This window comes from Paramisgurnus dabryanus, chromosome 1, assembly GCF_030506205.2.
Source record: "Paramisgurnus dabryanus chromosome 1, PD_genome_1.1, whole genome shotgun sequence".
NCBI classification, from domain to species: domain Eukaryota; kingdom Metazoa; phylum Chordata; class Actinopteri; order Cypriniformes; family Cobitidae; genus Paramisgurnus; species Paramisgurnus dabryanus.
In genome coordinates this window covers 53,458,776-53,471,743 of record NC_133337.1, presented here as the reverse complement: position 1 = coordinate 53,471,743, position 12,968 = coordinate 53,458,776, and the positions used below count along the sequence as shown (strand labels likewise).

The 12,968-nt window shown below is 37.8% G+C and overlaps 1 protein-coding gene across 18 annotated transcripts in view; it reads left to right on the top strand.

The window, feature by feature from the left end:
- nrxn1a (neurexin 1a) overlaps nt 1-12,968 on the top strand; it is a 199,813-nt gene that overhangs the window by 72,884 nt on the left and 113,961 nt on the right. For all 18 annotated transcript variants that reach the window (XM_065242301.2, XM_065242302.2, XM_065242300.2 and 15 more), the window contains 3 exons: nt 4,957-5,258; nt 6,164-6,187; nt 7,374-7,535. In XM_065242301.2, coding sequence (XP_065098373.1) covers nt 4,957-5,258; nt 6,164-6,187; nt 7,374-7,535 — 488 coding nt within the window. The remainder of the gene's footprint in view (nt 1-4,956; nt 5,259-6,163; nt 6,188-7,373; nt 7,536-12,968) is intronic.

The window sequence follows — 12,968 nt, the reverse complement described above, 5'->3', positions numbered from 1 at the left end:
CAACTTGAATGAGGCTCAGCGGAGCGCCGTCGACTGACGCCACGGGTCGGGTGTTTGAACAGAAACTGTCATGTGAGACAGAGGTAGTTATAAACATGATGTGCAAACATCTATTTGTGGTGGCCAATTTTATTTTGTGGCAGACTGAGAAATAAATGAATGTATGGGAATGTACAACAACGCTCTCACTTGTATGATGTCACAGCAGTAGGCAGCGTAAATATAACGACACGCCTATATTCCCTCCCACTCCGAAGTGATACTAAACTCGATGGAAAAGCTAACCACACCAAAGTGAGGTGAGCTGACCCGACCCAAACTAAACTAAACCGTGGGGTACTATGCAATGGAAAAGCGCCATTACAGTACTTGCCTCTAGCCAAAAAGCAATGATAGAGGGGTGAAGCTAATACACCTAACTGCTGTATATATGAAGATTTTTTTGTTATAGCATTTATAATATTAGTGAAATTTCCTTTGGAGACAAAGTTTAGCCAGTGGCACAGCTTTCCCTGCAGCATAAGATTTACTTAAGCCCATGGCAATGATTTTGGTTAAACTGCTGTGTTATAATAATTATATTATGTTTACACAGTATACTTAGATATACTATTAAAAGTATACTATTAACCCAGAAATCTGTTATAAACCAAGCACAGGTTAAATTACAAACAAGTCGGTGGGCTTCGTCCCTTTTTGACCCATTATCGCTGGGTTAAAAAACAACCCAGCATTCTTATAAAAGATTTAATATGTAAACTTTTCTTTTAGGAATTGCCAGCTGTATCTAACAGACCTTTTATAGTTGGATGGTTATATAAAAACAACAAAAAATGTATGAGCAATACTATTGGCACATCTTACCCCACAATTATGTAATAATACATTATATTTGTTATGGACTTATACCTAAAGTGCTAAGATAAATAAAGTCCTGCGGTATATTTTTCACTAAAAATCATGTTTCCTTGAAAAATACATCACATTTCTGAAGTTAAATGATTCAGGCTTGGGTTCATGACAGACTTTAATCGAAGTTGCCAGTAATTCTTCATGCACAAATCAATATAGCAAAATGTGGTTGCACTAGGAAAGCTGCTGGGAGATTGGCATGTAAGGAGAAGGAAAAGATATCAGCTACATCTTGATCTTTTGTTTGGCATGAGTGTGTGAGCTGATAAAGAAAGAATTGATAATATACAGTAAATGGGTGATAGTCATCTCCCAATTTAGACAAATTAGATAGCTATTGTTATCATAGAATATACTAAGACCCTTTAGAAAGCTTACTTTAGCATAACCTTAAGATTTTGTGTCGAATTGTTAATTACTTTAAAGCCCACAAGCAAAACTGCAACCTTTATTCAAGTGTTGTTACCCATTTCACATGCACAAATGGAAAGCCAAGGTCCTTTTAAATATAGAAGCCTTAAAGTAGCACTAGCTGCCTGTTTAATCTCAAGGGTAAGAGGTAAGGTGGTACATAATCATGTAACTTTATAGTGGCCGTTTAGTAGAAACAAGAAAATTGATTAACGTTATAGATTAACTATAAGGTAAAAAAAATAAAGCTTGGAAAAGTTTAGGATATGAGGAGTTCAGATGAAAAACCCTTTTAGTGCATCTGACATGTTTTCTTTGTAAATGAGCATTTTTATAAGGCTTTTATATTTAGGTTTAGTAATTTCACTTTAATGGGAATGATAAAGGTTATTAGGCAGTAATTGAAATAGATTTTTTTCACTTTAGTCTTTTAATTGGTATTCAACTAATGTGACTGTCTTTCGCTGCAAATCCTCTAAGTGCATACAAGGTTTTTTAAATTATTTTTTGGGCCATTAGAGAAGACAGGAAAGTACAGGGTGGAGAGAGCCGGGAATCTACCTCAGGTTGCCGGAAATGTGTCTGCACCATATGTCGGAGCACTGTTCACTACACCATTGACTCCGGCCATACAAGCTTTTTTACCAAAAACCTCCACTTCTAAAAAAAATCTATTTCTTTGGACAGTCATAGTAAACAGTTGCAAAATCACTAAAGATGCAACTAGAAACATTGCAAATGGTAAAAGTCAGAATGTAAATGAAGAAACTGAACCACACATTAGGGGGTGCTGTGATCCATGTCACTGCCACATTTGTTTTGTATTCAGGTCCAAGTACTCACAAGGGACACAAGTTAGATTGTGATCCACAGTCATGCACTTAGAGAACGTGGTGTTTAGTGGATTCTGCAAACAAAGTGGTATCTCTTAATGGCCTAAGGCTAGGATTAAGTGAATTAGAAGCTAAGGTATTTGATGAACTTATAATACATGCCAAGAGCATTCGTTTAATATCATTATCTCGTTTTTGACAGAAATGGCATTTAGCTGCTTTTGCATCTAAACTCCTCATTTGTTCCCTTTACAAGTATGCATTTGGCAGAAACCATAGACTGTGAAAAAGATGGACGTAGTGTCTGTGACGTCACCCATAGGTTTCTGAAGATCGTAGCTTAAAGTTGGTGGTGTCTGCCTTCGCCATCTTGGCCTCACGTCACAGCGCATCACTCGCGGAAAGAGCATGGGTAAAGAGCCGGGACGTGGGTGAAGCTGAGGTGACTGGTTGTTGAACACCCGCCTAGGTCGACTCCAGTGACAGCAGTGGCCGTTTACCCCTCACTCAAGTAGCCACGCCCTTAATTATGCAGAACTTTAAAGCTTAATATCATTTAAATGGATGAGCTACAAAAAAATTCACCCCCCTCACAGTTATCATGAAGGGCAAAATTAGCTATATAGACCAAAAACACCTTTTGTACCAGGCTGTAAACATATTATTTTCTACTGTAAAGTAGGCCATTTTAACATGGAGGTCTATGGGAATTGACTCCCTTTTGGAGCCAGCCTCTATCGGCTAGTCGATAAATTTCAGTTTAAATCACTTCCGTATCGGCTTCATCAGAGAGATCGAAAGGTTGCCTGTCGGCAGAAACCTATACTGTACAAACCATCTTGCATTGTTTATAACATAAATTTGACCAGTTTATTTTGTTTTTGAGAATTAAACCCATGACTTTGCTATTGTTAACACAATTTTCTATCAATTGAAATTACAGGAAACAAATAAACCTCTATTAATTTGTAGGGCTGGGTATCGATTCAGATGTTCCAGATCGATTCGATTTCGATTCACAAGCTATCAAATCGATTCAATTCCGATTCTTGATTAAATTTTCGATTCCGGTTCTCGGGTAGGTTTTTATACTCGATTCTCGATTCAACTCAATGAATATAGATTTAATACACATACTATATTAATAAAAAAGAACGGTGAACAGCAGTTTACAAGTGGGTAATTAATAAAAAGAAATTAAAAGCCACAACACGTCTTGCATGTGAAATCTAAAATGCTTCCATTCCTCCGTTCAATGTTTGCGGAAATAAATATGAAAAAATCGATTCTGCTCTTTGAGAATCGATTTTTAATCGACCACATTTTAAAAAACGATTAATCGAAAAATCTATTTTTTTGCCCAGCCCTATTAATTTGATATCTGCTATTGAGAGAAACTCAATAAACATCAAACACATTTTTCTTCATTTTCTGTTCCTATTTTCTTACAAGGAATGATGTTAGAGTTGGTACCATGAATGCAACTACAGATGAAAATTTGATGTCCTGGAGAATATTTGAAGAGAAAAAATCTGTTGAGAGATGCCAGTCACAATGATGAAAGACTTTTATAAAGCTCTCTGTTACTGACATCAGAAGGGGCATTTGACAGCCATTTTACAGCTAACCTTCATAAGAGATGTTATTCTGGACATTCACTATATATACAGTACCTGTGTGAAACCGTGTGTGGCCGAATGTGTGTGTGCTTGTGCAAAAGCCTGTCTGTTGGTGTCTCTGTAGGTGCCTTCCTGCACTGACTCACAATATCGCTGACTCAGTGGTATTAAGAGAAGGTGGATGAGAGCCAGATACAGCACCACCCTTTGGCTCTTTGATCCCAAAACGCACACATATATTCTTTATCAGCGAAGGCAAAGCTGATTAAACTCGCAGTGGACACAGGGAGTGATATGGGGGATGAAGTATGAACAGAGATGAAGCAAATGAGCCTTGCTGTAATCTCCAGGGTTTATCTCGAGAATATTCCTGATAATTCCAGAGCAAATGAGCGAGTCTTATGTGTTGGGTTAATTGTGTTGCCGATTCTTGGATTTATGGTAATTTGGTTTAGTGGCGTTTTAAATTGCCGGTTAAAGTCATTAATATTCCGGATGTGAGGCAGACTCAGCCCACTGTAACTGAAGCGTAATTGTATTTACCGTCAAGAAGGTAGCAATGGAGATAGGACTTCACGCTTTATTAATGGCTGTTCTGTTAATATTTTAACCGAGTTCCCAAAATAAACACAAATCTGGGTGACAGTCGGACTTGCTCACGCAAATGGGAAGAGAAAGCAGGCGTGTGTGTGCGTGCGAGCTTTTGGTTGTGTGCCGGCACACTTACAGTAATGGATCTCACTGACTGATTTGGTAATTATGTCCTGATATGTGTGGCTGCTTTATTTATGGTCATCATTATCAAGGACCTTGGTTCTCATTTATGACCAAGATGGCTCTGACCTCAATCTCATAGGTATGTGTGTATTGACAGCAACCAATCACGCTGTGATTTACTGTGGTAAGTTCCTATATCTGACCCCTTGCAGCTTTTGGTTTTATCCATAAATGTAATAACATGCAGTAAGTCTTTTTTCCTGGAACACAATGGATGGGAAGTAAGTGATCTGCTTTCTATTACTCCTTAAGTAATAACTTACCCTCTCATACACAATCAAATACACAACCAGACACTGCACAGTGTATTGCCTTACAGGTATTAATGCATTTAGTGGTACACCTTGTATCTTAAATATCACTAGTCTGCATTAAATGCGCCGTGTTTCTCCATGTTCTTACAGAGAGAGAGGAGTACGTGGCCACCTTCAAGGGTTCGGAGTATTTCTGTTACGACCTGTCGCCGAACCCCATCCAGAGCAGCAGCGACGAGATCACGCTCTCCTTCAAGACCCTGCAACGCAACGGCCTGATGCTCCACACCGGAAAGTCCGCAGACTACGTCAACCTGGCGCTGAAGAACGGCGCCGTCTCGCTGGTCATCAACCTGGGCTCTGGGGCCTTCGAGGCCCTGGTGGAGCCGGTCAATGGGAAATTTAATGACAATGCCTGGCATGATGTGAAGGTTACCAGGAACCTTCGTCAGGTAACCTTGCAGAAAAGGCAGAGTTCGAGATTGGATAACTAGGTGGCGTTCAGATTAGTTATCGGCAACAAACAAGACTTAACTAAATCAATTAAACCATAAACATTTAATTAAGGCGATCAGTGTTTTACAATTTCACATTATGAAAGATTTACTTATTGAAAGTTGATTTAAAAATGACATATTTCTTATGCACTACTAGAAAGAAGTTTTTTAAGATTACTTTTGGAGTTAGTAATGGTGATAATTGATATATCATGTAGCAGAATAACCGTAAAAAGCTACTAACATGTTCATATATTCACAAATTCGACATTTTCATGTTTAGATGCAAATACGTGGGTGATACCCTTAACCTATAATTCTGACTAATATTAAACTTAGTCTCACATGCTTTAATATCCATATTTTACTGTCACCGTATGATAGCGCCACTTGTCGCCGCATTACATCAGAACATCATCTGTCAACTCAGAATGTGTTTGAAGTGTCAAGGTTTGGAAATGATGAAGTTGGCTAGGACAGGCAGTAAACATAAGAACCTCAGTCATCTGTTTTGTCATCAGTAAAGTCAGCACCTAGCCAAGAATAGGACGAGACAGTGTTTTGGAAGAGAGTAGACTAGATGTGTCCCGGAGGAACAGATACTGGGAGCTCCACGGTGCAGATGTTTTGTCTGCTTCTCTTTTCCTTCTCTTCCTTTGCCCTTTGTAAATGTTTACTAACCTGCTTTTGGGAAAGAAACTAACCTTTCATCCATGGAATGTGTCATTTACTAACCTGTTACCTTTTACTAACGTGCTACGCTGATGTACTAACCTTGGCAAGAGACCATCTTTTTTGATTGAGGAACGGTGTTCTGTTCACAGTTTTTTAATTTCCTTTCTCCCCCCTTTTCCACAAAGCACTCAGGCATTGGACACGCTATGGTAAACAAACTACATTGTTCGGTAGATATCATTCTAATTGTTTCTTAGTTTGGGTTTGCCGTGTGTCTATTTTCCTTTCTTTGAACCGTAGACATCAATACTAAACAAAAAAGGGGGAAAATGCGGTTGGTAATCTTTACGCTTACTTCCCCTGTCCCGCCCAAATTCCCCTTTTCTTTTTCTTCTCATTGGTTTACTCAGCTTTTAGTGTCCCGTCCATGTTATTTTCATATTTTTTTTACTTTTTGTTATCTTGCATCTCGGTTCTTTTGCATAAGGTTTCGCTCACCGATTGGTCTAGGCTGGCTGGTTCTGAAGCTTTAATTGGTCCAGCCAGTTTCCGAGACCCATAACTCAGCATGCCGTGCTTCCCGGCCACCTCTGCGTACTAACACTTCTACATTGGTACTGTTCATTCGAAGCTGGCAGGGGTGGCCGGTCATCCTCTCTTTAATTTTGGTTTCATGTGAACATGCTTATGCATGCCGACACCTCATGCTGTGGTTGGTCTCACGATGTGTCCTTCTCCCTCCCCTTCTCTCTCTCAAGTCTTTCCTGTGCAATCTAATCTCTAATAATAATTGTTCTTACTAACCATTGTATTGCATGCAGAGAGGGAGGGATAATGAAGCATGCATCCATTCAAGCTGATGTGTGCAAAATGTGTCGCTGATTGCCTGTGCTTTCATTTCTAACCTCTAAGCACGCTGTGTCCTTTGTTTTATCACATGTAAATACATTGACAACTCCTGAAACTATTCACACTCACTGGATTTAAACAATACTAACTCTCAGTACACACATACTACTAACACCATTTTTGTGTCTGCTGACTAACTTTCTGTGCTCTGTGGCACCGCTATCATTAAGCCTGGGCTATTGTGCCGCAGACTTCCTCAGCTACTGTAACGTAATGCCTAGTAGAACCTAAAAGATATAGAAAGACAATAAGAAAACAAGAAATAAATAAGAGATTTTTTTGAAACAGACATGAAAATGGGTTTACATTAAATCAGTAAACAGAGAAAAGAAATAATGAATGAATACATAAATAAGAAGCATTAAAGGCAAAAGAAAAACAAAACAAGCAGGCATCCAAATCCTTACCAGGGGGACCAAAGCCCTTTAACAGTATTCAAGTTATATGTGAGTATAGCGTGTCCTTTCCCTGTGCTTTGTTGTCTAGGTAACAATATCCGTGGATGGAATTCTGACCACCACTGGATATACTCAAGAGGACTACACCATGCTGGGCTCTGACGACTTTTTCTATGTCGGTGGGAGTCCCAGCACTGCCGATCTGCCCGGATCTCCTGTTAGCAACAACTTTATGGGATGCCTGAAAGAGGTAAAGATCACATGATTTCAAATATGGCAGGTCTCAATTATCATTTACTTTTTTTTACTTATGTTTGTTTTTAATTTTGTGAGTCTACAAACTAAAAAAATTGTAAAAAAACAGCAACATAACTTTGCATTACATAATTATATTTACTCGTGCCCTCAACCAAGTGAATGCAAGAAAATTGCCAGTAATCATTCCACTATTTTGAAATTTTTTTTTATTTATTTGATATAATATATAGTCCCACTGTAAGGTTTAATATATTATATCTGAAGGGGCGTCAGTTTGTATTGAAAAGTGGTGGGGACAAAAGATTAGATGAAAAAACATCACAGCAGGAAGGAAAAAATATTGAATAACGGCACATCAAAAATGGGCATAGTGTAGGCCGGTCAACAACACAAAAATACTCAGCATAAAACCCTCAACAATGTCGACAGCACATGTAACAGTCCCTACAACACCAGCTCAACCGAACTGTGCCAAAGCACCATACGGTAGAAAACAGCAGCACGTTAAGTCAATGATTACAATGAAATTCATTACATATGTAAAAGAAAATACACTATAAGCACACAACGCAACATATGTGACCCTGGACCACAAAACAGTCGTTCACTGCAAAAAATTATTTTCAAGAAAAAAAATTCTTAGTATTTTTGTCTTGTTTTCAGTAAAAATATCTAAAAATTCTTAAATTAAGTTGCTTTTTCTTGATGAGCAAAATGACCTAAGAAAATAAGTATAGTTTTTAGACCAAAAATACCAAATGTAAGTGATTTTGTGCATAAAACAAGCAAAAAAATCTGCCAATGGGGTAAGCAAAAAAATCGTGAAAATTTTTCTTAAACACTTAATTCAAGAAAAATTCAAGAAAAAATTGCTTACCCCATTTGCTTGTTTTATGCACAAAATCACTTACATTTTATAATTTTGGTCTAAAAACTCAATTTTTGCTCATCAAGCAAAAGCATCTTAATTTAAGAATTTTTTTATACTTTTACCGAAAACAAGACAAAAATACCAAGAATTTTTTTCTTAAAAATCTGACTTTCTTACTTAGATTTTTTGTCTTGTATTCATTAGACATATCAAAAAATTCTTAAATCAAGATGTATTTTCTTGATGAACAAAATGACGTAAAAAAATAAGTCTAGTTATTAAACAAAAACTAAACAATTTAAGTGAATTTATGCTTTAAACAAGCAAAAACATATGCCAATTGGGTGAGAACATTTTTCTTGAATTTTTCTTAAATTTAGTGTTTAAATTTTTTTTCAAGAAAAATGCTTACCCCATTGCACAAAATCACTTAAATTTGATATTTTTGGTCTAAAAACTAGACTAAAAACTAGACTTATTTTCTTGGGTCGTTTTGCGCATCTTAATTTAAGAATTTGTACATATTTTTACAGAATATTTTGACAAAGTTTTTTTTTTTTTATAATTTTTTGCAGTGTAAGTCCCGCATGAATTGCTTGATTTTTCAGAACATTTTAACCAAATGCTTTCAAAAAGTGGTGGGGACAAAATCAGCCATTTCAAAAAGTGGTGGAGATAAGTCCCCAGCGTCCCTAGTGTAAATGACACCTATGTATATCTGGATTTTGAAAAAATGATGACAAGGAAAAAAATGTAAAGAAATTTTTTGCATAGGAGTCATTTAGAAGTCTGCACTGTATTTAGGACACATTTGCACGTTGACACCAGAGGAAAGAAGTACATACTGAAACTTAAAAGTCAAAATAGGTAGTCATGGCCTAATGGTTAGGTGTCGGACTCCTGACCCAAAAGTCAACGGTTTGATCTCCAAGACTGATCTGTTGTTTTAGACATTTAGCCGGTGTTGTACTGGTCTCTCAGAGAGACATTTAGGCCACATCCACATTGCAGAGCTTTCCCTATCCAATCTTTTTCCTTGTTTTAAAATAAGTAATGTAATATAATGTAAACACTGTGTTGTCTCAAGAAATGTCTGGATACACACAAAACCACTGAAACTGACTCAAATCGATGTAGTATACATGCGGATCTGTCTGAAAAGCGCTGATACGATACGTATACAGTTAAACGCATCTCCTCATTTTCTTCTAGAAAGTGTCCCTGTGCTCTTTATCTCTGCTCTGATCTCTCTGCCTGTAAAAGCTTTTAACACACATATCAACTGAAGGAATTATTCATCAAGTGCCACAGACTTGGATGCCGAAACCCAACATTGAAATGCGTTCTATAATTAACATTTCTGATGAAGTTTTCTCACATCCGAACAGTGTTAATTTGAAAATGGGTCACGGATTGTCAACAGAACTAACAAATAAACCAGAGTGTGACAAATAGGATAAGTAAGTAAATAAAAACAGTTAAATTTATGAGTATGTAAAAATCTGCCTGATGAATCACACTGTTTAATGGGTCTGATTCTCTGTGATATATAACTGGCCACAACTCTTGTTACGATTCATCCGTGATCGTAGTGCTCCTGAGAGGTAAACTGTGGAGAACATTTTGTCTCATCCACCATTTCTCTTTCTTCAAATTAGACTCATATCCCTGCGGAATCTAGAGTCCTGTGGCACACCAGCTGGTGAAGTAAAACCGTTGCAAGAAGTTGTTTCCCTGTGTGATGCAAAAATATGTCTTTGATGTTTAAAAGTGACACTGTGTAAACTGCAATTGAAATAACAATTCAGAAATTAGATTTATATATAGAAAATATTGGTAACACTACATTTGAGGTTGTATTTGTTAACATTAGCAAATGCATTAGGTAACATGAATTAACAATACGCATTATAGGGGCCATGTCACACGACTTTTTTAAGATGTAAAATAAATCTTTGGTGTCCCCAGAGCACATATGTGATATACAGATAATTTATTATAGCATGTTAAAATTGCCACTTTGTAGGTGTGTGCAAAAATGTGCCGTTTTGGATGTGTCCTTTAAAATGCAAATGAGCAGAAGTAGTGTAAACACTGATCATAATGATGGTGGTTTGTTGCAATTGAAACTTAATTGTCTGTCTTTCTCTCTGCACTAAATGACAGTGCTGTGGTTGGATAGTGCAGGTTAAGTGGTGGTATTAATATAATAAGAGCTCCTAATGACATCATAAGGAGCGCCAAATTTCAACGACTTATTTTTTCACATGCTTTCAGAGAAAGGTTTACAAAACTAATTAACTAAACTCACATTTTCTAGGTTGATAGAAGCACTGGGGACCAAATCATAGCACTTAAACATGGAAAAAGTCAGATTTTCATGCCATGGCCCCTTTAAAGTTTTCAGCATTTTTTTTTATGTTAACAAATACAACTTTATTGTAAAGTGTTACCAAAATAAATGTTCATTAAATTGCCTTGTACACCAAAAGTAATTAAACTGCTTACATGCAAATAATCTTTAGCTAACACATTTTGCCCCGTGTTTTACTTAAGCATCTAAAGGGTAAACATTCTTTAATGTTAACATAAAACCTGTTAAGTGGAGTTATAAAGATAATTTTTTCAGTGTATATTTGTAAAGATTTAGACAACAAGAACAGATTTATGTGGCGACATTTCCACAAATGGGTAAGCAGGTATTGAAGCAGGTCGCATGCTGTAGTATACTTGTCCAGTCAGTGTTAATAAGCTCATAAATATGCAAATAAGAACATTAACTCAATGTTTACCAATGCGCAGGGTGAAATTTACAAACATGATTACTAAGAATAAATTATTAGGCTAGCAAAAAGTAAGAATGACAGATAATTGAATAACCGACATACACAATCCTACACACTAAAACGTGGTGCTAAATAGCACTGAAAGTGGTTCCCTGGCTCATAATCATATGGGAACCAATTTAAGTTCTTTATAGCACCCGTGTAGAAACATATGGTGCTATGTAGAACCATAAATGGTGCTACAGTAGTAGTGCTATAGTACCACTTATGAATCACTTTTTTTAGGGTGTAGAGTCCAAAATCGCCTCGCTTCCCTACATCCTTTCTACATCCTTGCTTCCCTACATTGATTACCATGGTTTTACTACAGTATACATTTATTAACCATGGTTTTGTAGCAAAATATACAGTATATGGGTTTCTAAAACCAGTTTGCTAATAAATGACTGCTTTTGGTTAAACCCAAAGCACTGTAGCTCTGGTAATCCATTCATTAACCTGCAGACCCACAATTAGCAAGAGCTGCTCAGTGACATTTATCCTTTTAGTCGCATCCTACTTTACACAAGCAGTGTATAAGCAGTGGAAGTTGATAATATATCATGTAGACAGTAATGCTAGTGGCTTTCTTAATGCAATTTTGCCACTTTTATTGATCTGCTCACAAATTCCTACAAAAAGGCAGAGAGATGACAAAAAACATAAAGATGCAATTTTGTCAAATATGTGAATGTGATGAGCGTCGAAACAGCGCAGACTCACCCCATGTTTGTGCTCACAGCCTCCAGCCTTCATCTCAAAACCAATCCACAAGCAATCAATCAGTGTCAGAACATGAAAGTGCAGACTCGAGTACGCCGCGGTCTGATGCTGCTCGTGTAGGCGTTTCGTGTCTGTTGTCTATTATTTTCACAGATTAGCAGCAGGCCCGAGGTCCACGACCTGCGTTAGCGAGCGTGGTAGTGCTTTGAACTAGGACGCGACTAGCCATACTTGAGGATTCTGAATGGATCCTCTTCTTCATTCATTCACAAACCTATTGGCATTAAAAGCCTGCAGGCAACTGCACAGGCAGTACCTGGGACCTTTCAACGTTTCGCTTTGTAATTATTTTGCTTCGGAAAGGTTACGTGTGATATTTTTCAAGTAATTTGAGAGTTATGGATGTACGTGAGGTGCGTGAAGGGCCTCTAGGTGTGTGTTTGCGCTCACGAGCGAGTTGTTATTTATGCCGAGGTTGATTTATTCGGGCGTTTAGAGCAGGGTGCACGAGAAGCCCATTCATCATTAGTACATTTGTTTTAATGGACCCCTCCTCTCAGAGGGCTGCTGGTCAGAGCTTTCCAGCCTCCCAAGTGCTCCGATCAGGCGCCACAGACAGATGCATCGTCCTTCACCTGCTGTCCCTCCCCCTAACCTCTCATCTGTAATGCACTCATCTCCATCGGCCATGTTGTGTGGTGTTTTATCATAGATCACTTCTGTTTTTCCCCAGTGCGGGTTTATGAAGCGGCGAGGGGGGTGCACTTCTGCTGACCATTAATGGTTGTAAAGGCTCTTGTGCCTTCTTTGTGATTGGCATTTCTGAAGCATCATCAATAGGCTTTCATTGCATCCGCATACCATTATCTTTTTCCTGCCGAGGGCTCGAACAGAATCGAATTAAAAGAGAGGGTTAGTGTGAACACTTCACAGTCTGACGCTCAGGTGTAAATCACAGTTTTAGGCTTGTAGAGGAAAGAAGTGTCGTGCCGCAGTTGGAGGGAAC